Source organism: Equus caballus, chromosome 22, assembly GCF_041296265.1.
Source record: "Equus caballus isolate H_3958 breed thoroughbred chromosome 22, TB-T2T, whole genome shotgun sequence".
NCBI classification, from domain to species: domain Eukaryota; kingdom Metazoa; phylum Chordata; class Mammalia; order Perissodactyla; family Equidae; genus Equus; species Equus caballus.
In genome coordinates this window covers 27351579-27379335 of record NC_091705.1, presented here as the reverse complement: position 1 = coordinate 27379335, position 27757 = coordinate 27351579, and the positions used below count along the sequence as shown (strand labels likewise).

General features: G+C 47.5%; 3 protein-coding genes across 6 annotated transcripts in view; 2 read left to right on the top strand and 1 right to left on the bottom strand.

The window, feature by feature from the left end:
• The window catches only part of CPNE1 (copine 1), a 37019-nt gene extending 23666 nt beyond the window's left edge, over positions 1 to 13353 (top strand). Inside the window, exons 3-16 of the mRNA NM_001171745.2 lie at positions 6321 to 6449; positions 6548 to 6727; positions 6876 to 6950; positions 7039 to 7110; positions 7254 to 7334; positions 7506 to 7595; positions 7720 to 7806; positions 7945 to 8031; positions 8332 to 8396; positions 8502 to 8556; positions 8797 to 8848; positions 12289 to 12422; positions 12580 to 12816; positions 13021 to 13353. Of these exons, the coding sequence (NP_001165216.2) occupies positions 6321 to 6449; positions 6548 to 6727; positions 6876 to 6950; positions 7039 to 7110; positions 7254 to 7334; positions 7506 to 7595; positions 7720 to 7806; positions 7945 to 8031; positions 8332 to 8396; positions 8502 to 8556; positions 8797 to 8848; positions 12289 to 12422; positions 12580 to 12816; positions 13021 to 13161 (1485 nt within the window). The 3' untranslated portion in view covers positions 13162 to 13353. The remainder of the gene's footprint in view (positions 1 to 6320; positions 6450 to 6547; positions 6728 to 6875; positions 6951 to 7038; positions 7111 to 7253; positions 7335 to 7505; positions 7596 to 7719; positions 7807 to 7944; positions 8032 to 8331; positions 8397 to 8501; positions 8557 to 8796; positions 8849 to 12288; positions 12423 to 12579; positions 12817 to 13020) is intronic.
• Positions 13354 to 16249: 2896 nt separating this feature from the next.
• Positions 16250 to 21109, bottom strand: SPAG4 (sperm associated antigen 4). Of its 4 annotated transcripts, none has more exons than XM_014735126.3 (12): positions 20479 to 21109; positions 19864 to 19968; positions 19474 to 19540; positions 19204 to 19265; positions 18928 to 18971; positions 18613 to 18638; positions 18381 to 18489; positions 17996 to 18071; positions 17713 to 17828; positions 17134 to 17301; positions 16531 to 16620; positions 16250 to 16416 (listed from the first exon to the last, which is right to left on the bottom strand). In XM_014735126.3, exons 1-12 carry the CDS (start codon positions 20966 to 20968, stop codon positions 16267 to 16269), a joined length of 1503 nt encoding a protein of 500 aa, XP_014590612.3. In that variant the 5' UTR covers positions 20969 to 21109; the 3' UTR covers positions 16250 to 16266. The 4 variants fall into 4 exon arrangements, with proteins under 4 accessions (XP_014590612.3, XP_023482240.2, XP_070103363.1 ...); XM_023626472.2 differs by having other exon boundaries at positions 19864 to 19947; XM_070247262.1 differs by having other exon boundaries at positions 20611 to 20963.
• A 2985-nt stretch (positions 21110 to 24094) lies between these two features.
• The window catches only part of FER1L4 (fer-1 like family member 4), a 41800-nt gene continuing 38137 nt past the window's right edge, over positions 24095 to 27757 (top strand). Inside the window, exons 1-7 of the mRNA XM_070248065.1 lie at positions 24095 to 24173; positions 24810 to 24942; positions 25041 to 25140; positions 26299 to 26390; positions 26578 to 26619; positions 26904 to 27068; positions 27602 to 27662. Coding sequence (XP_070104166.1) covers positions 24095 to 24173; positions 24810 to 24942; positions 25041 to 25140; positions 26299 to 26390; positions 26578 to 26619; positions 26904 to 27068; positions 27602 to 27662 — 672 coding nt within the window. The remainder of the gene's footprint in view (positions 24174 to 24809; positions 24943 to 25040; positions 25141 to 26298; positions 26391 to 26577; positions 26620 to 26903; positions 27069 to 27601; positions 27663 to 27757) is intronic.

Genomic DNA, 27757 nt, shown 5'->3' with positions numbered 1-27757 from the left:
CTCCCTTGCTGGCTTCAGTAGCAAACCAGGGCTAGACCTGGGTCGTTTGTTAGGATCCTTGGATTATCACTACTTTCCTAGCATTAATTCAACAGGTATTTATAAGGCACCTGCTATGTGCAAGTCATTGGAATGGGACAGATCTGGTCCTTCCTCGTATTAAATTTATAGTCCAGTAAGGGAAATAGATAATAAGCAAGTAAATAAGGTACACATTTTGCTAGGTTTATGAGAAGCTGGGTTTTTTGGGTTGGGGTCAGGGAAGGTCTCTGACTTCAACATAGAGAACAGATTGGAGGGGACTGAGAGTGGAAATGGGGAGACCAGATAGGAGATTATTATAGACATCCAAGCAAGAAATGCTGGTTCAGAAGTGAGTGCGCAAAGACCTGGTAAGTATTAGCCAGGCCTCTCACACAAATAAATAAATAGAGAAAATTTCTGAGACTTCTCTTTTATTGACTCACTTAAAGTGATATTTAATATGGTTTTGTAAAATTCTAGTCCTATAAAGGAGGCTGAAAGTCCCATGAGATTAATAAATAATGGCACTAAATGAAAAGTAAATGAGTCTGATTTAAAGTATGTTCAAGAGATATAGGACAGAAAAGTTACAGGAACTAGAAGTTTTAGTTATGGAAGATTTCCAAACAGGCGAGCTTAGAGATAGATTTTTAAAGGAGATAAACAGGATTTGGGAGAGATTACTAATCCCATGTATAAGATAATTTGTTAAAGAGAATGTGACTCAAAGGATAGAAAACCACACATTATAAAGATTTGCTTATAAAAAGTTGCTAGTTCTAGGCAAAGGAGGCTGATCTATGAAAAAAACAAAACCTGTTGCACAGGAAGCTCTGACCTCTCAGAAGGGAATCTAGCCCCATATGCTACTGAGGTACATGTGGGCCCACAGCTTTCTGGTTGGGGTCTTAGTCTGATCAGAGAAGAAAGTGAAAAAGGATAGGATAGGACCAGCCGTGGGGAAAGTGGTGGAAATGGTAATAGACTAGAAAAGAATGCTCTAGTCTACCAGAAATTGGGGCCTAGCACAGGAAGAAGCTCCTGGCCCATTGTATGTGTCTGGCCCAGACCAAAAGCTTATCTTTATGGGATCTTTGAGAAGTCGTGGAGTGAGGAAAAAGGCAGCAGCTCCAGTTATTGCCTGTAATCTCACCATCATGGATAATTACTGCTAATGCTTTTGTAGTTCACAACAAATTCTTTATCAGGGATAAACCTGTAGTCCTCCATTTAATTTGTTCCTCAACATTTTATTATGAAAACTTGAAACATACAGAAAAGTTGAAAAAATTGTACAGTGAATACCCATATATCCACCATTTAGATTCTACAATTTAAAATCTGTATTTGTTTGGCCTCATATCTATCTGTTCAACAAACCATTTTATTTTTTGGTGCATTTCAAAGAAGTTGCAAGCACCAACACACTTCACCCATAAACATTTCAACATTCTTTAATTTGAGTTCAATATCTGTTTATGTGTTTTGGAGGGGGGAGTGAAGTTTACATACAGTAAGGTGTATATACCTCAAGTGTACCATTAGATGAAAATGACAAGTGCACCTGTGACTCATTCCTTTCAAGATAAAGAACTTTTCCATTCTCCATAGAGTTCTCTCCTGCCTCTTAATTAATACCTGCCCCTCCTTGGGGGACAGGAGAAGAACAACCACTATTCTGAATTTTTTTGGCATATGGTTTTGCCTGTCCTAAAGTTTTATAAATGTAATCTATGTATATATTTTGCTTCAGATTCATCCATGTTGCAGCTATTAATAGTTTGTTTCTTTTTGTTGCTAAGTAGTTTCTATTACATATATAAACATATGATTTGTTTATTCTCATTGATGGACACCCAGTCTGTTTCAAATTTTTGGCTATTATGAATAAAGTTGCTGTGAACATTCTTAATACAAACCTTCTTGTGGACATAATGTTTTCATTTCTTTTGGGTAAAAATCTAGGAGTGGAATTGCTCTTGAACTAGGTGTATGTTTAGTTTTCTTAAAAGCTGCCGGACTGTTTCTGAATTAGTACATTTAATAGTTTCACTAACAATGTATGAGAAACTGCCAGACCATTTCCACAGTGGTACATTTAATGCTTTCACTAGCAACGTATGAGAGTTCCACATCCTTGCCAACATTTGGCATTGTCGGTGTTTTTACTTTTTTAGCCATTGTGGTGGGTATGTAATAGTATCTCATTGTCATTTTAATTTGCATTTCCCTTATGACCAGTGCTGTTGATCACTTCTTCCTTTGCTTATTTCCAATTCATATATTTTTCTTTATGAAGTATCTGATCAAATTTTTTGCCCATTTTTTAATGGCTGTCATTTAATACTGAGTTTCAGGAGTCCTGCGCTTAAATTTTAAATTTTAGGACAGGGAAGATTTACTGCTGGGCATTAGTTGAAATGGTAAAGGCCTGAAGGTTTGAGTTGAGCAAATGCTTATGAGGTACCAACTATGTAGTAAGCATTAGTATTAGGGATACAGAAGTAATACCCAGCCCTGGTTCCGAAGAGCCCATAGATTATGAGGATAGGCAAAAGTCAAAAATTTGATGTAGTAGTTTCAATGTTAAGTCACTAAATATTTACTGAGTACCTGCTATAGGATGGGTACTGATGTAGGTACTGGAGATATAGAAATAGGCAAACCAGACTTGGTTCCTACTCTAATACAGCTTATTTTCTGGAGTGTATATTGGGGCAGACAGCGCAGAGTCCCTGAGATGGGGAATGAGATTGATGTTGTGTGTATGTGGATCAGAAATGAAACTTGGCCAGAACATTCTTGCATGGCTGATGATTAGCTAGGCAAGGTTCAGGTCTGGCAGGGCCTTATAGACCATGGTAAGAACGTTGGATTTTATTTTGAATGTTCTGGGGAGCCATTACAGAGTTTTTGTTTGTTTTGTTTTTTTATTCTATTCCAGAGTTTTAAGAAGAGAAATGGTATGATCTGGTGTCAGTTTGGTTAATAAACACAGAAGAGCGTGTGTGTGTGTGTGTGTGTGTGTGCGTGCGTGCGTGCGTGCGTGTGTGTGTGTGTGTGTGTGTGTGTGTGTGTGTGTGTGTGTTTACAGAAAGACCGATGGGGTTACCATTGCAGTCATCCAGAGGAGAGAGAAATTCTATCTGGGGAAGGTGGGCAAGGCTTCATAAAGGAATAATATAGCAGAACCTTGGCTGACAAGACATTTGCTAGGCAGGCAAGTCAGAATATCAGCGTGTGTGTGTGTTTGAGGAAACAGAAATAGCTTTGGATGACTAGTTGGGTAGGTGGTGGAATGGCAAGAGGTAGAGCAGACTGAGAAGACCTTAGAAGGTTGAATTAGGGGTGCAGGGTCACCATATCACACAACTGCTGAATTCTGTGTAAGTGTGCCCTCTGGAGTTGTACCACAAGGTGGCCCTGCTAGGGAGTTTGGCTCTGAACCTAGGGGTCATGGGCAGCCATTTAGGGCTTCTAGTTAGAGTAGAGACTCTCTGGAAGCTGACATCAAGGATGACTAGGTGAGGCAGTGCTAAGGAGGAGGAGAAACCAGGGAAGAAGCAAGAGACAGTGAGGCCTGAAGTTATGTAGGGGTTCTTGAGCTGGATGGAGGTAGAGACTTTGGGCTTAGAATGAATAATCAAGAAGACTTGAGTTGTGGATTGGGGGAAAAAAAGCTAATGAGGCCCTTTAAAAAATATAAAATAAACAGTATAAAATATTGAAACAATACAGAAGTGTATAGAGTATGTAAAATTCTCACCTTCATTCCACCCTGAGATGTAACTAAAAGTTGCATTTATTTGGTGTGTCTTCCATTTTTCCATGTGTATTTATTTTGTGTACCTATTCAAGTCTATTGTATATATACATACAGTTGAAGTTTAAAATGTAGTCATACTTGTCTTACCATTTTTTGCAACTTTATTTTCTTATATAATATCAATATAATATAGTTCTGCCTTAATTGTTTCTTACCTGCTACTCAGCATTCCATTGTTTGAATGTACCACAACTTACTTGGTCACTACCTTTACATAGACCTGTAAGCTGTCTCATATTTTCCACTGTTCTCAGCAATAGTGAAATGAGCATTCTTCTTCATTTGTCTCTATACTGTGCAAACACTACTTCAAAGAACATGTGAGGTGAGGAACATGGAGAGAGATTGTGACTTGCGGGAAGTTGTGGTCCTGCTCCCTTGGGAGTATGTGTTCTCCTCTGGATCTGTCCTTGGGGAACCTCCAAAGGGGTGATCAGACTGGTCAGAATTCTAAAAGCCACATTCTAGAGGCAACATTCAAAACTGGGTCTGTTTCTCCAGATTTTAGCTGGGAGTTTCATTACTTCCAGGTATCAGATGGGTTCTTGGAGGAAGATGGAATAAGGGTTTCCTGTGGAATTTTAAACAGGGGAAGAAATAAGACAAACATGTAGACGTGAGAATTTGACAGACTTGGTTGGGTTGGTTTGGCTAGGACTTTATGGAGCAGGACTTTCTAATGAGCGTATTATAACAGTGGTGGTTTGTTCCATCATTGGAGGGTGGAGGGTCAGTATGTGAAGCAATTTGAACTCTAAGAATCATTCCAACTTTGATTGCTAACAGCATTCCAGATGGAGACCGTGAGGCACCAAGATGGGAACAACACTAACTGTGGGCTGGGTTGGGAGAAAGATTGACTGAGGGTCAGTTTAGGGGAGGCTGAGGCTGGAGGCATCCTGTGGTATAGTGCTGAGAAACTGGAAATGCTGAGTGAAGCTGGATGAGAGATCTGACTTTGTCCGCTCTCCTCGTGCAGATGGTCTGCAGGTGTATGGGTCAGGGTGCACAGGGACAGTGAGGGGTCTGAGGATAATTGTTATGGTGAATGTAGGAGGAGGGGTTACGTGGGAGTCATGGTGATCCATGCAAGAAGATAGTGTTTCCAGCAGAGGAAATAGATGAATTGGAGAAGCTTGGTGCTGCTTGATTGCCAGTCAGTTTGGAGATGGCTGGGCTGGGAGCTGAGGCTGGAGATGGCCTTATGCATTTCATTCAGCAAATATTTTATTGTTTCGGAGCTTGGGATAGAGCAATGAACAGAACAGACAAATATCCCTTCTCACATGGAGTTTACATTCTAGTGGGGAAGACCAATTATGTAAATATATGTAGTATATTAGATAGTGATAAATGCTAAATAGACAAAGCAGGAAAGGGGTATGTGATGTGTCAGTGGTAGTAGGGTTGAAATTTTAGAGTGGCTAGAATAGGAGAGCTTTTTCCTTCATAATGGAGATGATGATTTTGAGTAAAGACGTGGAGGGAGTCAGGAAACAGCAAGCAATGCAGATAATATGAGAGAAGAACATTCCAGCCTTTGAAGTAGAAACAGGCTTATTTGAGGAATGGCAAGCTAGCAGACCTGTGTGGCCAGGATGGAGTGAGCAAGAGAGAAGGTGTTAGATCAGGTTAGAGAGATCTGATCTTTCAAGACCTTGTAGGCCGTAGTAGGTTCTGGATTTTTTCTAAGCTGTGAGAAATCATTAGGGTTTGGGCAGAGGTGTGACATGACCTGACTCATGTTTTAACAGGAGCACCCTCATTGCTGTATTGAGAATAGCCTGTTGGTGTGAGGATGGGAGAGTGGAGGTGGGGATGACATAGGTTAAGGGAGACTGGTTAAAGAGGCTAATGAGATAAGCCTGGTGAGAAATGATGGCTTGGACTGGTAGTGGCGGTGAGAATAGTGAGGAGCTGGACATGAGCAGCTGATTAGAGACCAGTGGGGGGATCATAACTCTACCTCAAGATGCTTGGCCCCAGGGTTAGTGGGAAATCTTGGAGGAAGAAACTTTTTGGGTAGCAGTACCTGGATCATAGTTGTATTTGGGGCAGTGTTGGGATTGGAACTTATATTAGGTTGTCATCTGGGGCCAGTAAGGGGTTCAGAATGAGATTTATTGGTCTCTGAGAAGATCAGTGTTGGAGTCTGGGTCTAGGGAGCATTATTGGCATTAGGACCAAGTCAAAGTTGTTGATGGAGGCCAGTACACTTTTTCTGCATCTTCCCATCATACTCTTGGATCAGGGTTGGTTGTAACTACCATCTCCTGGTCCCATTGAGCTCACCCAAGGGGATTGGAAGAGTATGAAGGCTATAGGGCCTTTTCTTCCTTGGGTGTCATGGGGGTGGACTCAGGCTTAGCCCTGCCTGGATGAAGCCTGCTGGCCTTCCAAAGCTAGGACCTAGAGTCAGGGAACGGTGGAGAAGGGCCCTCGGTTTTTGACTCAGGTCATTTTTCTCCAGATGGCCCACTGCGTGACCTTGGTTCAGCTGTCCATTTCCTGTGATCACCTCATTGACAAGGATATCAGCTCCAAGTCTGACCCACTCTGTGTCCTTTTACAGGATGTTGGAGGGGGCAACTGGGCTGAGGTGAGAAGGACCATGGGGGTTAAGGTTGTGGAGGGAGGCTAAGACTGTTTTGGGGTAGAGGGTGTGTGACCGTGATGCTTATTGGCCTCTGCCTACAGCTTGGCCGGACTGAGCAAGTACGGAATTGTTCAAGCCCTGAGTTCTCCAAGACTCTGCAGCTTAAATACCACTTTGAAACAGTCCAGAAGCTCCGATTTGGCATCTATGACATAGACAACAAGACACCTGAGCTGGGGGATGATGACTTCCTAGGAGGGGCAGAGTGTTCCCTAGGACAGGTATGTAGGGCCAGGGATTACAGTCCTTCAGAAACAGGTTCAGTAAGAGCCCTGTCAGACAAGCCGGCCTGCCTGAAACTTGGAGGTGGGAGGCAAGCAGGACCTAACGCTGCCTGAGATCTTGACACCTCACCTTGCTCTGCCCTAGATTGTGTCCAGCCAGATACTAACTCTACCCTTGATGCTGAAGCCTGGAAAACCTGCTGGGCAGGGGACCATCACGGTAAGGAAGAACTCTGCAAGGGTTGGGGAGGGACTTACATCAATGAGGAGTTCATGAGGTGATACAGTCTCCTGCCTCTCCTACCTAGGTCTCAGCTCAGGAGTTGAAGGATAGCCGTGTAGTGACCATGGAGGTGGAGGCCAGAAACCTAGATAAGAAGGTGCTGCATGGAAGGAGGCCCTGGGGGTTCAAGAATTAAGGGGAAAGGGATGGTGTATTAGAGGGCAGGGATGGGGACAGAGGTCTAGCATAATGGTTGTCCCTCCCTAAGTCTTATAACTGGTGTCTTTGTGGCATTGACAGGACTTCCTGGGGAAATCGGATCCATTCTTGGAGTTCTTCCGCCAGGGTGATGGGAAATGGCATCTGGCATACAGATCTGAGGTGTGGGACCCTGGTGATTGGGGGGTGGCGTTGGGTAGGAGAGAATCTCCTGAGATTTGTGACTACCAAGGTTTATAACACAGAGAAAGAGACTACATACGGGTAGGAAGGAATGGCAGCTCCCTACTTGCCAGCTTAGAGCTCACTCAAGGCTTTGCCCTCCTCCTCCAGGTAATCAAGAACAACCTGAACCCTACATGGAAGCGCTTCTCTGTTCCCCTTCAGCGTTTCTGTGGAGGAGACCCCAGCACACCCATTCAGGTGAGGAGCTTGCTTCCTAGGAGAGTGGACTGAGCAGGGTCAGAGAGCCTGGGGAGGGATTTATTCTCACTTGCCACCTGCCTCCTGGTCTTTATGTATATACACACACACTTTCCCCCACCAGGTGCGATGCTCAGACTATGACAGTGATGGTTCACATGATCTCATTGGTACCTTCCAAACCAGCTTGGCCCAGCTGCAAACAGTCCCAGTGAGTGTTGGCCCTGCTCAGAGGTGTTGAGGTGGGCCTAGAGGGCTGTGGCCCTAGGGAGAGAGGGAGGGCAGAGCAGCTCCAGTCCTGACTCATGCTCTGGAAGTTTTACTACCATAATTTTTCTTTCCTCACCAGGCTGAGTTTGAATGCATCCACCCTGAGAAACAGCAGAAAAAGAAAAGCTACAAGAACTCTGGAACTATCTGTGTCAAGCTGTGCCAGGTGAGACAATAGCCCATGTGTACCAAGCTCTGACTCCTGAGCTCCATGGCCCCATCCCCTTCACCCCAGCCATGACCTGGTTTCATTTGCAGGTAGAAACTGAGTATTCATTCCTGGACTATGTGATGGGAGGCTGTCAAATCAACTTCACTGTAAGTTGCTTTATCATGGGCTAGAGAACAAATTTGGGGCTCAAGGTGGCCGTCAGCTCCTCTCTTCCCCTACTACCAGGTGGGCGTGGACTTCACAGGCTCCAATGGTGACCCCTCCTCACCCAACTCCTTGCACTACCTGAGCCCAACAGGGGTCAATGAGTACCTGACAGCATTGTGGAGTGTGGGCAGCGTGGTTCAGGACTATGACTCGTGAGTGACTTCTTCTCTTGCCCATCCCCACTCCATGCAGATGCTTCAGCCTCTGGGCTCACAGTTCCCTCACTGCCTCTTTTCCAACTCACTGTCTTCTCACAGGGACAAGCTGTTCCCAGCATTTGGATTTGGGGCCCAGGTACCCCCTGACTGGCAGGTGAGTGCTCTCTTCTATTCCCCTACTCTTGTTTTCAGTTTCAGGGTCCTGATTTAGGGGGATGTGGTAAACTTGCTGCCTGGCAACTAGCTTTATGGGGAGATTCAGGGATGCTTCCCTACAGGCATGTATAGAGCAAGTGCTAAGGACTAAATAGCTCCCATACCGTTGGTACATAGTGCCCTTTTTTGTAGCACAAAGGTGATCATGGAAGAACCTCACTTTCATTCTTGTCCTCAGGTCTCCCATGAATTTGCCTTGAACTTCAACCCCAATAATCCCTACTGTGCAGGTAAGTCCCCTCATCCTCCAATGAAAGGCAGATCTGTCTAACCTACAGGGCCAAGCCTGTGCAGTCAAGGAAGGTTGGGGTGGGGGAGCAGATACCTCACTCTGTTGTCCAAAGGAGTGGATTTTAGAGGTAGGCCTCTGGAATCAAATCTTCATCTTGCCACTTGCTAACTTTGTGACTTGGGGCCAGTTGCTTAGCTTCTGTGTACTTTGGGTTCATAATAAGGCTACATATTGTAGGATATTGAGTATTTTAGGTGAGGATCTGTGTAAAGTTTGAAGCAGTAAGCCTGGCACTTACTAAACTCTCTCTAAAAAATGGTAGTTGTTATGTTATCGTTATTATCTTTGGCTAGAAGCTCACAGGTACTTATTTGGGTATCAGTGGAAGCCTTGGTGCCTTCCTGCAGCTCTTTTGGGGCTGCTTTTTGCCCCTAGCTCTTTTGTCCAGAGAGGGCCAAACCTTGTGGCTCCCTAGCGCCCGAACTTGGGCAAGAAGCTGAAGTGGACATCTTGACCTAATTTGATCTGATCTGGGTTTTTATTTTTATTTTATTTTATTTTATTTTATTTTTATTTTTTTTGAGGAAGATTAGCCCTGAGCTAACTACTGCCAATCCTCCTCTTTTTGCTGAGGAAGACTGGCCCTGAGCTAACATCCATGCCCATCTTCCTCTACTTTATACGTGGGATGCCTACCACAGCGTGGCGTACCAAGCAGTGCCATGTCCACACTTGGGATCCGAACTGGCGAACCCTGGGCCACCGAGAAGCAGAACATGTGAACTTAACTGCTGCGCCACCAGGCCAGCCCCTGGGTTTTTATTTGACATGAGTTCAGGCTTAGAGAAAAGTTTTAAGAATAGTTATAGGGGTTCAGATCATTGGAGCTCAAGGGTTAGGGCCTGGGTCACAGAGGCTGTTTTTTACCTTCACCTAGATTCCCCCCAAACATGAACATTTTACCACATTTGCTTTATCATTCTCTCTCTCTCAAGTTCTCTGTTTCTCTTCCTCCCTCTTCCTCTTCCTCTCTTTGTGTGTGTGTGTGTGTGTGTGTGTGTGTGTGTGTGTGTGTACACGTACATACACACACACACACATTTTTTTTTTTCTGAAATGTTTGAAAATTATATTGAATAAACCCTGCCCCAAGTTTGCCTCTATGGCCCCACCAACTTTGCACTCATCATCATCCACATGGCACTTTATCCCTAAATACTTCAATGTGTTTCCTAAAATTAAAGACATTCTGTTACATAACCACAGTACACTTCTCAAAATCAGGAAATTAACATCAATACAATACTATATCCAATCTATAGAATTTATTCAAATTTTGTCCATTGTTGTCTTTTACAGCAAAAGAAATTCTCCGATCACATATTGCTTTCAGTTGTCCTGTCTTCCAGAGTTCTTCATATCTTTTTTTAATTGAGATTATGATAGTTTACAGCCTTGTGAAATTTCAGTTGTACGTTGTTTGTCAGTCGTGTTGTAGGTGCACCACTTCACCCTTTGTGCCTACCCCCCACCCCCCCTTTCCCCTGGTAGCCACTAATCTGTTCTCTTTGTCTACATGTTTAACTTCCACATATGAGTGGAGTCATACAGAGATTGTCTTTCTCCATCTGGCTTATTTCACTTAACATAATACCCTCAAGGTCCATCCATGTTGTTGTGAATGGGACGATTTTATCCTTTTCTATGGCTGAGTAGTATTCTACTGTGTATATATATACCATATCTTCTTTATCCAGTCATCAGTTGATGGGCCCTTAGGTTGCTTCCACATCTTGGCTATTGTAAATAATGCTGCAGTGAACATAAGGGTGCATGGGACTTTTGGAATTGCTGATTTCAAGTTCTTTGGACAGATACCCAGTAGTGGGATGGCTGGGTTATATGATATTTCTATTTTTAATTTTTTGAGAAATCTCCATGCTGTTTTCCATAGTGGCTGCAGCAGTTTGCATTCCCACCAGCAGTGTATAAGGGTTCATTTTTCTCCACAACCTCTCCAACATTTGTTACTTTTTGTTTTGATTATTTTTGCCATTCTAATGGGTATAAGGTGCTATCTTAGAGTAGTTTTGATTTGCATTTCCCTGATGATCAGTGATGATGAACATTTTTTCATGTGCCTGTTGGCCATCTGTATATCTTCTTTGGAGAAATGTCTGTTCATGTCCCCTGCCCATTTTTTCATTGGATTGTTTGATTTTTTGTTGTTGAGTTGTGTGAGTTCTTTATATAGTAGGGAGATTAACCCTTTGTTGGATATATGACTTGCAAATATTTTTTCCCAGTTGGTGGGTTGCTTTTTGTTTCAATCCTGTTTTCCCTTGCCTTGAAGAAGCTCTTTAGTCTGATGAAGTTCCTTTTGTTTATTCTTTCTATTGTTTCCCTTGTCTGAGAAGACATGGTGTCCGAAAAGATCCTTTTAATACTGATGTCAAAGAGTGTACTGCCTGTATTTTCTTCTAGAAGCCTTATGGTTTCAGGTCTTACCTTTAGCTCTTTGATCCATTTTGAGTTTATTTTGATGAACGGTGAAAAAGAATGGTCAATTTTCATTCTTTTACATGTGGCTGTCCAGTTTTCCCAGCACCATTTGTTGAAGAGACTTTCTTTTCTCTATGTCTTGTATGATATTGACCTTTTTTAAGATTACAGGTGAGATAATTTGTAGAATGTTTCTCAGTTTGGGTTTACCTGATATTTCCCCGTGATTAGATTCAGATTATGCAGTTGGGCAGGAATACCACAGAAGTGATACTGTGTATTCTTCTCAGTGCACTGTATCAGGAGGCACGTGATGTTGATTTATCCTATTATCAGTCATATTAACTTTGGTCAGTTGGTTAAGGTCGAGTCTGTCAGGTTTCTCCACTATGCAAGTACTGTTTTTCTCTTTGTAATTAATATTTTTGGGGAAGATATTTTGAAGCTGTATAAATATCCAATTATTCATTAACTTTTACCTTCTGGTTTTACCATCCATTGATAATCCTTGCCTGAATCAGTTATCTCTATGATAGTCAAATGATTTTGTCATTCCTCCTTCTACATTTATGAAGGAAGAGCTTTCCCTTCTCTCCCATTACTTAATAATTCTCTGGATTCTTATTTTATTAAATGGGTTATAATTTATTATTTTATTAAGTGTATTATAATCTGATGTTCAACTCTCCTAAATTTGTTCAGGGATTTCCCCCTAATCTGGGTTTTAACGCAAGCTGTGATTTAGGGCAAGTGCCCCTCTTCTCTTTGGCCGTAATTTCCTCATTTGTAGGATAAGGTTAAGTACCTTGGGTTACAGGGGTGATTGAATGAAATGCACCCAGGTTGCCAAATCTCCTCAGCCAGGACAGGGTGATGTCAGGACTGGTTCAACCCTGAGAGGCCCAGTATTTTAGTGTTTTTGCCCTCCTTCTCTAGGCATCCAGGGCATTGTGGATGCCTACCGCCAAGCCCTGCCCCAAGTTCGCCTCTATGGCCCCACCAACTTTGCACCCATCATCAACCATGTGGCCAGGTTTGCAGCCCAGGCTGCAAATCAGAGGACTGCCTCGGTGAGGGTCATGGGAGGTAGTGGTGGTGGTGGGATGGGTGGTCTTGGTCAAGGGCTCCCTTGAGGGCTATGTAACAAGCAACTTCTTATCAGTGTGGGAATGTGTGGCTGGGATGTTTAGAGGATCTGCCTCAGTATATGAATGGGCTTGCCCCCAGCAATACTTCGTGCTGTTGCTGCTGACCGACGGTGCTGTGACAGATGTCGAGGCCACATGTGAGGCTGTGGTTCGTGCCTCCCACCTGCCCATGTCAGTGATCATCGTGGGTGTGGGCGGTGCTGACTTTGAGGCCATGGAGCAGCTGGACGCTGATGGTGGACCCCTGCGTACACGCTCTGGGAAGGCATCTGCCCGTGACATAGTGCAGTTTGTGCCCTACCGCCGCTTCCAGAATGTGAGTTGGGGCAAGCTTGGGGGCAGACCAGATCTGGGAGTTTACCCTTCCACCTCTCCCTGATATGAGTGGTGATACTCACTCTTTTGTCTAAGTCTGGGGCAGAGTTTGGTGTTGAGTTTTGTATCCTTTCTTTGGTATGAAATGTAGACCTTGGGAACCTTTTATGGGCCACCACTGACCTTGCTTCTCTTTTCCTGGCAGGCCCCTCAGGAGGCATTGGCACAGACTGTGCTCGCAGAAGTACCTGCACAACTGGTCTCCTACTTCAAGGCCCAAGGTTGGGCCCCCCTCAAGCCACTTCCACCCCCAGCCAAGGGCCCTGCACAGTCCCCTCAGGCCTAGATTCCCTTGGAGGGTAAGCTGTGGCCAGTCCTCAGCCCTGTATCCCCAGTGGTCCCTATGGGCCCCCTGCACACACTCCCCACTGCCAGCACTTTATATTTTATACTTTTATACTTGTTCCTGCTATTTCTGCTCTTGATCCCATCTGCTTGCACCTGGAGCCCCTCATTCAATAAAGATCAATGAAGACTACTGCTTTGCCACTACTCTCTTTTTGGGTGGGAATCTGCCATTAGCCATGTTTCCTTCTCTTCTGTGGGCCTCAGTTTGTTGACCCTAAGGTTTGTTGAGTAAAGGTTGCCTCTGACACAATAGCCCCACTCAAAGAAATGGGGTATTCTTGGCCAGATATCTAGAAACACTGACTCTATTTTTGAAAATACAAAGATTAAGTGTAAGCCAAACACCCAGCCAGCCTGCCATGCTTCAGAGCAGAGCTGAGCTGGGAACAAAGAAGGTGGAAAGTGCTCGGGGAGGAATGAGTTTTAAGATGGAACAAGGGCTATGCTAGACTTCCTGGAGGAGCGAACAGTGGTGGTTCTAGTCCTAAAGATAGGCTGCAAGCCTGAATTTTGTAACAGCTAATTTTTTTCATACTAGAAAATTAATATGTATATTAACTGTAGAAAAAAAATTCAGAAAAAATAAATAGTGCCTATACTCCCACATCCCAATAAAATATTAGGTGCATATTTTTTAGTCCTTTATGCATATTTATAGTCTATACATAGTTTTTTATTTTACAAAAATATGATCATATTATACATAATATTTTTAGCATGCTTTAAAGTGTTTTTAAAATGTATGCTAATTAGTACAAAATTATTTCAAATAAAATGTGGTATAAAATAGTTATGGAGCAAGTAAGGACCCCTGTCTTTCCTAGGTTTGACTTTTTTTTTTTTTTTTCTAAATAGAACATTATACATAATGTTTGTACCTTCTTTTTATTGTATTTTGGGTTACCCATTGGAACTTATTGCTGACCTAATTCTTTTTAATGCTTTTATATTTTGTGTATGAGTGCACTATAGCTTATTTAGCCAATCCCTTATTTAACGAGATTTGGGTCCCTTCCAGTTTTGTTCTATTACAGTGCTGTAATAAATATCCTTGTACATTTATCTGTGCATTTACAGAATGTTTCTGAAGGATTTGTTCCTACAAGTGGAAACGCTAGATCAAACAGTATGAATGTTTAAAATTTTAATAGATATTATAAATTGCCCTCCATAAGAACAGTTTCTTACTCCTTTTGTTAATGACTGGCAAAAAAGGGAAGAAAATCAATTTTTAGTTTGAATTTAATTATGAAGGCTAGGTATCATTTCATATGTTTATTTGTGAATTATGTTTCCTCTGAATAGCCTATTTATAAGTTTTTGTTGTTGTTATAGCCCTTATTCTGTTATTCAGTTATTAACGCTTTGTCACTTATACACATTGAAAATATTTCTTCCCAGGCTATTGTCTATTCATTTATAGTTATCTTTTGGTCTATAGAACTGTTTTGATATGGAAGTTTAAAATTTTTATGTATATTAATCTAGCTTGCTTTTTAAGAAATTATCCATATATTATTACTTTCTATGACATTAAACATTCCCTTATATTAGATTACCATTTCTATTGGCTGCATATTATTTTTGTAGCATAATGTATCTTCTTAAATACTATTTCCAGTTTTTCTTTATAAACAACAGTGTGATGAATATCCTTAAAATATTATCTTTGATTACATTTTTGATTATGTACCCTTTGGATCCATTCTTAGAAATGGAATTGCTCTGATTAAAGAGTATAAAGAATTTTTTTTTTTTCCTTTTTATCCCCAAAGCTCCCTGGTACATAGTTGTATATTTTTCGTTGTGGGTCCTTCTAGTTGTGGCATGTGGGATGGTGCCTCAGCGTGGTTTGATGAGCAGTGCCATGTCCACGCCCAGGATTCGAACCAATGAAACACTGGGCCGCCTGCAGTGGAGCACGCGAACTTAATCACTCAGTTAAGGGGCCAGCCCCAAGAGTATAAAGAATTTTAAGACTTTTGGTTCCTACTGTAAAACTGCCCTCCAGAATAGCTGTATTAGTTCATATTTCTAACCTTAGGCTTTGAGAGCACTCAGTAGACTCTTTTTCCTTTGTCTTCAAATTATAAAAGTAATACCCCCAAAATTTAAACAGATGGATACATGCTCCACTTCGACATATATTCGCGCATTCCACTTCCTGGAGGTGTAACCACTGTTAATAGTCTGTATATTCTTCCAAAACATGAACACACTGGCACAGCCAAGATGTTGCATGTTGTCTCTGCTCCTGTTGTCCCCCGTTCTACTCTCTGCCCACGTGGAACTCATTAATCCTTTGATGCCTGTTTCTTCCATCTTTTAGTTCTCCAATTCTACTTTTGACCCTTAGAGCGAAGAATTCTTGGATCAGTAAATGAATTGTCCTGTTTCCTGGAGCATCCTCTCTCCCCATCAGGCTCTTTGAAGGCAGGGACTGGTGAACACTAGACCATCTGTACTGTGCCTAGGATAGAGTCGGCCACTCAGGTTTCAGTAAAGACAACCTGAGTAGGGGCTACCAGGCCTGCATCAACTCTGACTCACATGTTCCTAGAAGTCCTCAAATCTCCTTAGTTTTTGAGTGTTTGAAGAAAAAGGGACTCCTAGCCCAAGTTGGGGGATTTTCCCAGAGGTTGGGGGTGGGAATTGAGGTGCACAAACCTGGCTTCAGGCTGACTGGCAACTCTACAGTTAAAGAGGGTGGCCTCTGGAGGAAGGTTTGCTTGGGTCCTGCTGTGCCGCTGCTTTCATTAGCTGTGTGATGTTGAGCAAGTTTCCTGATTTGAGTGTTGTGAGGATTGATTAGGTAATGTGTATAATCTCCAGAGCACCATTTCTTGCACATGGTAAGCTCTCCATTAACATGAGCTGCTGCTACTATATTGATCTGGACTTCTCCAAGAAAAGAGGGCACATTGGGAGGTAGACTTCCACCACACTTATACACCAAAGGCAACCAGAGCCCCCCAGCAGACCCCCAGCACAGTTCCAGCTTATTTTAGCACAGATCTCCACTCTACTCCAACCATCAGCATGTTTAATGAGGCCCTCCTGTGGCACTCTCCCCTGCCCCTTCTGAGGTTCTCATGCCATGGGCTCGGACTCGATACAAGCAGGTGAAACGGGGGTGGCCCCAGTTGCTTAGAATCTGGATCTTCACCTTGGGAAAGGCAGCTGGGGGGTCATTCTGGGGAGACAAATGGATCATGCCAGGGCCTGCTCTCCCAAGGGCTGTCTTCCTCCCCAATCTTCCCTCACTGTCCCACTTCCTTAGCACCCTCACCCCCAGAGACAAACACACCTGTAGGTGAAAAGTCTGAATCTCAGATTTCTCCACATCAAAGGTGAATTTCCCCAAGAACACTTCAGTCTCATCATCAACCTGGAGGCCCTGGTAGGTGAAGAGTGAGTGCAGGAACAGTGAGGCACAGGTGGAGCGGAGAGAAAGCAACTTTGTTGAGGACCTACTATGTGTTCAATAGCTGTATGCATGCTTTCATTTATTTTTTGGTGTTAGGATATTGTAGTGTGAAATGTAGGCTCAAAGAAGCCAGGTTGAGAATTTTAATCTGGCTGTTAGCTGTGTGACCTTGGGCAAGTAACGTCCCCTTTGTGAGCATTACTTTCCTCATCTTGAAAGGAGAGTTAATAGCACTTCATAGGTTGTGTGGATGCAAGGAGATAATCCATGTAAAGTACTTGGCACAGGTAAGAGCTCAGTAAGCCATAACTAATATTTGGATACAGTTAACAATTATTTATAACCTATAGCAGCCCTGAGAGGCAAGTGGTCGCATCTCCATTTTGTAGATGAGCAAGTGAAGACTCAGTGGCACCAGTTTTCATGACTACCTGCTTCTTATAGGCAAAATCCCCTACCCCCTTGGGCCTCAGCCCCACTCACATAGACTGCGAAGTCACGGGGAGCACTGTTGGCTCCACTGGTGTGGGCCACGCTGGGCGGTGGATGCTGCAGGGTGATGTCACTCAGTTGCACACGACTGGGCAGTCGGATCACCACTTGGCCCTGGTCGCCCTCAAAGGCCCAGCAATTCCCAGGGAACACATCTGGCTGCAGGCGAGCAGGGCAGATAGAGACCATCAGAACTGGTGGACCAAGCCGCGGCAGCCCTTTCTCAGCCTGGGCATTGGTTCAGGTAGGTCTCGCCCTCACCTCCACCCCAGTCATCGGTCCCACTCAGTCCTCCACCCCCAGCCCGGGTCCCTGCCCAGCCAGATTCCACCAGGGCCCCAGTCCCTAGCACTGCTAGGTCTCTCAGTTTAACACCGTCCTCGGCCTCACCTGGAGCCCCACCCCAGCAAAGCCAGGCCCCGCCTCCAGCCCGGCAGGTCCTCGGCGTAGCAGGGCCCCACCTAGCGCCACGCCCTCAGCTCTGCCAGGCCCCACCTCCAAGGAGCTGTTGGGTCCTTTCCCCCAGCGTCCGCCCCTAGTCCCGTTCCGGGATCTGGGTTCCAGGCCCACCTCCAGGATAACCGTGGGCGGCCGCGCGTAGTTCCAGAAGCTGAAGCGATTCCAGAAGTAGGCAGTGTTCGCGTCTCCGTAGTCATGGGATGTCTTCTCTAGGTCGATGGAGGCTCCTGGAGCAGGGAGAAAAAAACACTCAGGGGCCTGACCCTCAGCTGGAGAAGGGTCTCTTGGAGGTCAGTCTTCTTGCGCTGGGCATGTGCATAGGTCTGTCTGTGTCAATGTCTCCGTCTCTTTCCATGTCTCTGAATCTCACTCTCTTGGTGTCTCTGGGTCTTACCCACAGAGCTCAGCGCATAGTCAGGTTTCCGCACAAAGTCCTCATTTAGCCTCTGGAATACGAGCTTGGCCACTCTCTGAAAAGAGAGAGGGCGAGGCTTGGAGGGGCAGGGCTTGCGGGAGGATTTTATAGGGAGGCAAAGTTCTCTGGGAACTAGGTTCTCTGCGATGGGCCCCAGGTTGTGGGACCCAGGAGAAGTCCCTAAGTCAGGGCTCTAGGGCAGGGCTTTAAGGCTCAGGACACAGGGAGCTGGCCTCCTCAAGGTGTTTCCACCGTGGCCGGGGACTGTGGAGTGGGCGGAGCCACTAGGGTCAGGCTCCTGGGGCTCGGCTTCCGAACCCCCATGGGGCCCAAATCTGAGAGCAGGTTGAGGCTGCCGGCTTACCTCGCTGTTGGCTGCTCGAACGCTAGACACCTCCTTGTAGAGTTTATCCAGCTCAGCCTGGAGCTGCTGCAGCTGCTGCCCCTGGGAGCGCACGCGCTCGTGGTACTCACTGCAGGTGGGAGTTCGGCACGGTGTAGTTGGCCGTCGCCCCCTGCCACTCCCCCGTCCCTCTGGACACTTCCTGTGAGCACCATTGAGCCCTCCAATTCCCCACCCAGGTGCCCTCTTTCACCTTAGAGTCAGCATCTCCTTAGGTTCCTGTTGGAGGGAGGGACAAAATGTAGCACTGCTCAGCTCTCACCTACCCAGAGCAGCCACACTCAAAGGGTCTTCTTTTTGAGGAGTGTCCCCCCTTCCCTGACCTTCCAGGACCACTCAGAGACCCTCAAGCACCTCTGGGCACAATCCCTCAGAAATCTTCTGTTTATATCCCGCCTTTCCTTAGGATTATAGCCTCCAGCACTACCACCCTCCCAGCAGCCCAGGGGCACCCCACAGGTTCATAACCTGCCAACCATCACCCAGGAACACAGTCTCCCAGACTCACATTCTCCGCAAGAGGGATCAGGTACAGGAGTCCCCACCAGAGTGCTGGAGAAAGACGGGGGTGGTTTCAGGGGAAAGGAAGGGAGAAGGTTTCCCTGGCATAAAGGGACAGTGAAGAGAGAAGAGGCTTGAGAGGATTGAGTCTGAGGGGGGACTAGAGGGCCCTGAAGGGGTCTGTGAGGAGCTGAAGAGGCTGAGTTGGATTTAGGAGAAATGTGCTGGGTTTGGCTCCAAAGCTTCCAGGGCTGGGACCCCAGGGAATTCACCACCCCCTCACCTGCCAGAAAGAGGCTCAGTAGTGACACAGCCGTGAGCAGGAAGCGGATGGAACAGACTTCTCTGAAGAACCAGAGGGAGGCTGAGGCCCCGAGACCCTAGTGAACCCTGCAGCCCCCACCCACCTGAGGGTCCTAGATCCAGCTCCTGTGAACATGACTCAGGCAGGTCTGAATCCACTCAAGCTTCAGCCGGGTCCAGCACCACCCCCCCTCCTGCCCCACCGCCTCCAAAGAGCAGCCCATGGAACTCCCCATTCCCTCCCTCTGACCTGTACACGCTGACCAGCATGTCTCCTACCAGGGATAACAACACGCTCAGCACCTGGAAGAGTAGGTCTGAGGAGAGGAGAGGGATCTCAGAGAACGACTACGGCTTAGAAAGAGGGAGAGACGAAGAGGGGCTCAGAAGGTGTGGTGGTCGAGGTTCACAAGGGGCTCAGGAAGGAGCCTTAGGGAAGGCCCTAGGGCTCAGGAAGAGAGGGGTGGGCTACGAGAATTGGATGGGGGCAAGGACAATGAGTTGAGGTTTAGAGGACTTGGATCAAGTTCAGGGAAGGAGCTGGAGACTCCAACATGGGCCAGGGGCTCAAAGATGAGAACTGGAGTTCGGAGAGGGGAGCTGGAGGGTCAGAAGGGATCCGGGCTGTCCTGGCCCGTACTCAGGAAGCTCCTGGACACTCGCGGAGGAGGCATCTCCTGCCTCAGATCCAGGGTCGAGAGAAGGTCGAGCTGCTCCTCAGAGACTATGGGAGAGCCAGCCAGTTCTGCAGGAGCCCAGGGGTTCCACTGGGGCCTTACGCGTCGCAGGCCCACTCTTTCCCCCGGACCTGGCTGCAGGCTTCCCAGCCCAGAAGCAGGGAAGCCTCTCACAGGCTTTGGCCAGGTCCCATGCCCTTAGGTCTCCCTCAGCACTCTGAGGCCCCACCCCTCAGGGATGCTCAGTTATGACATTGGTCCTACCGCCAAGAGGAGGTCCCGCCCCCAGCCATAAGTCTTGGGGCGGCCTCAGTTCCCTGGTAGCCACTCATGCCATCACCCAGGCCGCGCGTCCTCGCTGGTGCCTATTCTCAGGATTTTCCCCGCCCCTTCCCAGGACTGTCCATCACACCGAGACCCCGCCCCTCTAGGCATCTTATTTTGTGCTTCTCCTCTTTGGCCTACAGGCCCCACCCCTTGGGAGGTGCCCAGATCCAGTTTTATCGCGGTTCCGCGCCAAGCCCCGCCCGAGGCCCCGCCCCCTCCCTCAACTCACCCGGGGTCGACCCCGCCCGCACCCGAGGCCCCGCCCCTCACGGTTGCCGCGCCACAGGCGGTCCGCCCGGTGTGGCTCCGGGGCGCCGGCTTCTGCCGAGAGCTTCCAGCCCGTGCGGTTCCTCCGGGCACTCCTGCGCTCAAGGCAGGCTCACCGCAGCTCGAGCCCCGGGCTCTTCTGCCCTCAGGCTCGCCGGGCCCCAGCCCAGCTGACCGGTGCCCGCTGCTTTCTCCCGAGGTGACGCTCACTGAGCTGTTGCTGTTGTCGCTGTAACAGTTGGGAGTGCTCTTGTGTGGGGACGCGGCCGAGCCCGGGCGGGGGCTCCGCCGCATCCTGACCCCGGGCCGCCCCCTCACGGACGCCAAAGTTGCCGCCGAAGCCGCCGAGGCCCTCGGCCCTCCCTCTGCCGGTGCGCGCCGCCGGCACCCTGAGTGCAGCCCGCGGGCCCAGCGGCCCGACACAGCCCTCTCTCCGGTATCTGGGCCCGCTGCTGACGTCATAGAGGAGACCATGGTCCCCGCAGAACGCCCTGACGGGGCGTCACAGAGCTAGTCGTGACGTCACTGGGAGCCATGGCAGTCAGTCTCTCCTTTCCCATGTTAAAGCAAGCAATGATATCAAGCGCTTCCCAGAATACCCTGTCTAAAATTGCACTCGGCTAAAAGAATTTTTATCCCTCTTCCTGCTTTGTTTTTCTTCTCAGCACTTACCACTAACATGCTATACATTTTACTTATTTCTTCGTTGCCTGTCACCCCCCACTAGAACGTAAACTTTATGAAGGCAGAGGTATTTTTTTGTTCACTACCGTGCCCTACAGCACCTAGATAGGCCTAGCATATAGTAGGTGCTCAGATATTTGTGAGTGACTAAATGTTAAGAAGCAGAGGCCCGCCCCTGTGGCAGAGTGATCAGGCTCGCGCGCTCAGCTTCCGCGGCCCAGGGTTTCCTCGGTTGGGATCCTGGGCGCGGACATGGCACCGCTCATCAAGCCATGCTGAGGCGGTGTCCCACATGCCACAACTAGAAGGACCCGCAACTAAAATATACAACTATGTACCTGGGAGGTTGGGGGAAAAAAAGCAGGAAAAAAAAAAAAAGGAAGGGGCACGGAGTCACCCAGGGCACTTCTAAGTAAACATTTAGTCTCTTTTGCTCTACAAACCCTTCAGGCCCAGCCTCTCATCCTAGTCATCAAGCCAGAGAATTCTGACCTCAGATCTGAGGGTCCCTCTCCCAGACTCATATTCACCAGGGATCTATGGGGTGAGAAATCAGTACCCATCAATCACCATGCCCATACTCAGACCAACCATCTGAGTCACTGAGAACAGAATGAGGAATCACAGATAGTCACAGCCAAGAGTTCAGCGGTTCTCAGACTCTTGCTGTGCAACAGAATACCAGTGCAGTTTATAGAAATGCAGGTTCCCAGGCACACCTTGAGATTCTACTTCAGTATTTCTGTGGTGGGGGCAGGAATGTTCATTTTTAACAACCACATGTGTGATCCTGATTAAAGACCACACTTTGAAAAGGAGTGCAGTGCATCCTGTGCACATTACACAGCTAGGCAAACAGGTCCAGAAAGGGGAAAGGACTTTCTCAAGACCGTGTAGCACGTAATAGAGATTAGAATTCCAAAATCCTGCCCTCAAGCCCAGTACTCTTTCTGCCACATCTCGTCTTCTTGGGAATGTTACGAAGTGGAAGTTGCAGTTCTTAGAAGGGTTGAGAGAACCTGCCAGGCTATGTTCCAGCCCAGAGGGGAGGCGTCCATGTTAGGTTCCAGTGGGGCAGCATCAATTCCTTGCTCGCCTAGATGTCACAGAGCTCAAGGGAGGGATGGAGGGAGAGAAGCAGGGAAAGGCCAAGGCACTGCAAGCTAAGAATTCTGGTCCCCCCCCACTTTGGGTCCCAGTGTCCCCATCTGTCAAAGGGGAAAGTGAAGCCCTCCCCCAACGTCTGTGTGCCTTAAGAGCTAACCTGGACCTTGCTTAGAACAACCTATGCCTCTTAGCTAGTGTTTTATAGACCCCAAAATCCACTTGAGCATCTAACACCTGGGAAATAGGTAAAATGGGGCTTTCCAATCCCAGTATTGAGATGGAGAAGCTGAAGCACAAGGAAGGACCATGTCTGGCTCAAGGCCACACAACAAGACTCAGCTCCTCTAACAGTCTAATCTTATCTGCTACTGCCACCTGATACATTCCTGGTACACAAGCCAAACTGAACAAATCACAGGTCCCGGAACACACCCTGCCTCCCTTCCCACTGCCTGGATGTCCATCTCTGCTCAACCCCCATCATCAAAGCCCATTTTAAACACCCTCTTCTCATGGAGCCCTTTCTGGCTTCCCTCCTCTGAGCTCCCCAGCCCTGACCCTTTCCTGCTCTGATGGGGACTGCAGTCTTTCTAGGCTTTGTTTGGTGTTGGAGTCCATGAAGCTACTAGAGGACAGAGAACATGTCTGATTCACCTCTGTAGCTGCACACCCACCTACCCACCACCCAGGGTGGTATAGGACAACTCCTGCACATAGGAGGTGTCATTAAATAGAATGATTAAGTGGATGGCCATGAAATGCACTCAACACATAGTTACTGGGTTCAGACTGTGAAATATGTTCATCCCTTCATTCAGTAAAAGCAATGCACATCTATTTAAGGGTTATTAACCTAAGCTAGGAGTTCTATGCCCAGAAAAATGTAAAAGTGTTCAATATTCTACAGACAATTTCAAGGATTTGCAGACTCCCTGGAGCCCATCTATAGTTCCACTAGTAAGATCCCAAGTTAAGTACCTCTGGCTTCTGGTTAAGAATTGTTTTGAATACCTGCTATGTGCAAGCTAGGGACACATATCCAACCACTAATTCAAATCTGTTAAATGCCTACAGCACTAATGCTGCGGGCTAGAAGACTCATTTATTAATCCACCCATTTATTCAGCCAAGGTTTTGTTGTTGTTTTTTTTCCCAAGGAAGATCAGCCCTGAGCTAACTGCTGCCAATCCTCCTCTTTTTGCTGAGGAAGACTGGCCTTGAGCTAACACCCATGCCAATCTTCCTCTACTTTATATGTGGGACGCCTACCACAGCATGGCATGCCAAGCAGTGCCATGTCCTCACCCGGGATCCGAACCTGCCAACCCCAGGGCAGCCAAAGTGGAACGTGTGCACTTAACTGCTGAGCCACTAGGATGGCCCCTCAGCCAAGGTTTTGAAGGTCTACCATGTACCAAACCCTGAACTGGGAATTGAGGACTGGGAGGTGAACAAGGAACAACATGAGGTCCATGCCCTTGAGGGCTCAGAGGTTAGCAGGGAGCAGACTAGGGTCCTGTCCTCTCCCCTGGCCTCCATCCCCACCCTGTCCCAGCTCCCACCCAACAAGGATGCAGGATGGAGCCTGAAGCTGCTGCAGGCAGGGAGAACTGAGCTGACCACAGGAACCTCACCCCCATCTCTCAGTGCTCCTGCTCCCTCCCCACCCATGACCCCCAGGCCTGCCACCTGTGTGTTTGACTAAAGGGCAGGGATTGCTGAACCTGCTGGGTAGGTCCAGTGAGTCAGAGGCGATTCAGGTGGGCAAGAGGGCAGGCATGCAGAGGGAAAGCCAGTGGCCCTGGGACAATGGCTCTCACTGTGTGTGTGCGGCGACTGACAGGGCTGCCGGGAAGCCATGACCGACAAGTGAGGCTCAGCTTTCGGGGTGAGGCTTGCTAGGATGCTCTAAGGATTTTTGGAACTTGGGGGCTCCAGTTCCTCCATTCTGTAGGCCCCCAATCCTATCCCTAGGCATCTCTACAGCCTGTCTCCTTTCTCCTCCAGCCCAGTATCTCCAACTCTCTGCCTCTTTCCCTCCCCATTTTCTACCTTTCTTTAAGGGTGAGTCCAGGGGGATTGGACCCTGGGACAAGGGTGGGAGGTAATTATTTTTTTCTGGGGAGGGACTGATAAATGACTAGTTTCAATTCTAAGCAGGCTTTACCCAGAAAACAAGGAGAATTCACTGTGATCAAGAAGCAGATATTGGCGAGGTCAGTGGGGTTGGGTCCTGGATAGGAAGAAGCTGATCTGTGCCTCATCTAGGACCATCCTGGGGTTGGGGAGCTCATTCCTGGGTTTTGGGGAGGTGTAGTCTCAGGAGTTGGGGTCAGTCTCAGGTTTGAGGGGTCAGACTCAGTTTGGGACAATTCAAAGTCAAGACTACAGGGGACTAGTTCTTGATTGGTAGTTAACCCCAGATCAACCCTAGTTTGGAGTCAACCCTATGGGGGTTGGTTCCAGGTTTGGGAGATCAGTCATGGAGTTAGCTCCAAGTTTGGAGGGTTGGCTCCTCTTTCAGGGTTGGCCAAGCACTGGGTGTCACAAGGTTCCTCCTATCCCCAGCTATTCCGTTGGCCACACTACGGGGCTCCACTGGCAGGGGAGAGTCTGTCTGTGCAAGTGGTCAACTGCAGCCGTGTGTTCAGCCCCAGGTGAGTAGGCCTGGGGGAGCCAAGGATGCAGGTAGGGCTTGGGGAGGGCTTGAGGTGATTCCCCTGGGTCACTCTTCTGCTCCATGCCACATTCCCAGGTCTCTGGGGACCCTGGTGATCTCCCTGCAGCAGCTACAGAGTGCTGGGCATTTGGTGCTGCGGGAGGCCCTAGTGGATGAGAATCTGCGAGTGTCCCGGGTGAGTCCCACCAGCCCCCAACCTACCACCCCCAAGCCTGAGAGTCCCTCTAAGAGGGTTCTTTTTCTCAGAGGGGAAAGCCCAGACCCAGACAGGAATGGTAACAAAGCCCCCCAGCTAGGGTTCCTTTCATTGCAGCCCCTGCTGAAGTCCCACATATGCCAAGAACCAGGTTGAGCCCTGAGGGCCAGGGGTGTGGCAATGGGGGAAGAAAAGGAGTTCTGTGCCACTCCCTGACCATGCATTAGCCTCAGTGACAAAGATGAACCTGGCTGGATTTCCCTGGTGCTTCACGGAGGGTCGGTATAGTCTGGTAGAAATGGACCTGGGTTCAAATCTCAGATCTACCATTTCCTAGTTGAGAACTTGGACAAGTTATTTAGTTTCTCTAGGCTGTCTCCTCATTTACATTATGTGGAGTCATACAAAATGAGTGCTTTTCATTCAGTCTGTCATTTGTTGAGTTCTTGATTATAAGCCAAGTATTGTGCTGAGCAATGAGGATTGAGTGGTGAGCAAAACCAGATAAGAATTTACTCTCTTAGAGCTCCATATCTAAAGAGAGAGGCAAGCATTAAACAAATATTCACACAAATAAGTGTAAAATTGCCACTGACAGGTGTTACAAAAGAGCTGATAGCGGGCTGGGAGAGGGTATAACAGAGAGATGTGACCTATTTGGGCATCAGAAAAGTTTCCCGAAGGAAATAGTGCTTAAGCTTGGGATTGAAGGATGATAGGATTAACTCAGTGGGAGAAGAGAATGTTCCAGGCAGAAGAACCAGTATATGCAAAAGTCCAATGCCCTGAGAAAGCATAACTGGGGTGCTGGGCAGGAGACGACCCCAAATGAGATGGGGCTGGAAAGGTTGGCAGGGGCCAGACCATGTGGAGCTGTGAAGGCCACAGTGATGGATTTCTAAGAACAATGAGAGAATTTTGGAGTCACGGATGGCCCTTTCAAGAGATAATTTGCATATGGCAGGTTCTTAACAGGTTACGAGTAGTTAATATTATTAGAGAGGTACCACAAGTCACCACAGGTGCAGGCCAGGACAGTCTCTATTTATAGGTGGAGTAATAGGCATTGTCCTTGTGCTTTTCTTAGCCTCAGGACACTCTGAGGAGCCCTAAGGCACATTGTGTATCTGGTTTCAGATCCAGGTGGAGCTTGACCTGAGGTACCAGCCCCCAGAGGGTGCAACTGGAGCCTGGGCGGAGGAGGACTTTGGGGCACCCATCCAGGACAGGTAACCTCCCAACAACCTAAGCAAGGCCTGGTGGTCCCAGACCAGGCAGGCCTTGGAAAGGGAGAAGTGGTACCCAATTCTACTCTGGATCTCCTGGAAGTAGAGACACGTTGGACTTGTGCTGCCCAGGTTGCAGCTCTGTGATCAGGGCTGGCCCTCACACTCCTTTCACTTCTCCTTCTCCCAGCTCGGAGTTGATCATCTCCAATGTGGGTTTCCAGGAACTGGAGTAAGTATGTGAGGATGACCTGAGGTCATCAGGTTAGTCTTGGGATTAGGAGCCAGTGATGTGGAGTCAGTCCCTGAGTCTGGGATCAGTACTGGATCAATTCCATGGTGAGAAGTCAGTCCTAGAATCAGGGGTCAATTCTGAAATTAGAGAGTTCCCAGGTTAGGGGTCAGTTCTGGGATCAGTGGGGTCAGTCCAAGCTTCAGGGGTCAGTCCTAGGGTCAGGGAAGTTAAGGGATGGGTGATAGGTCCCAGACGTGTCCCTTGAGAGTCTTTCTTATCAGGCCTGGGGAGGCCCGACTGGAGCGGCGGGCAGTGGCACTGGGCCGCAGGTTAGCTCAGGGCCTAGGTCAGCAGGACGATGAAGACAACGAGCTAGAGCTGGAGCTGGATCTGGAGGACGAGCCTGATGTGGAGCTTTCTGGAGTGGTGTTCAGCCCTCTCAAGAGGTAACTTGTATCCACTGCACACTTACTCCCACACCCCACCAGTGTGTCAAGCTCACTCGCTCATACATGCAGGCCCATGCCCATCCACCCTCATAAACACATGGTCCCAGGGTATGGATGAGGAGTAGACATGCTGGGGTCAAGGGTCACTCACTCCTAGGCATAGACAATGCCACAGTCCCACACACAGTTACACTGGCTCACATATACCTTCTGGAATCCATGTAGGTGTTGAAAGTTTGATGAGGGCAAGGACTTCTGTCTCTTGTTCACTGCAGTGTCCCAGTGCCTAGAACAGTGTTGGCACACAGTAGGTGCTCAATAAATCTTTGTTGCATGAATGAATGGTTTTAGGGCTCCAGGAATGAGCCAAATTCTGGGTGTGGGGTTGAGATGGAGGCAAGACCAGACCAGAAGGACTCAGAATCCAAAAGTTTAGAGGGAGAGGAGATCTTATCCCCAGGACCAAGCAAGAGTGTGTGTGAGGTGGCGGGAGGAAGTAAAGTGAGAGCTGACCTTAACCCTCTCCACAGCCGAGCCCGGGGCCCAGCTCGTGGGGATCCCTTCCAGGTGTCCAGAACGCAGGACTTCCAGGTATGCTCTCCCTCCAGGGCCTAACCCTTGGGCAATACTACCTGCCCTCCACATGTTTCTCCTCCTACCTTGGCAGCCTTGGCTTCCTTTTTCCC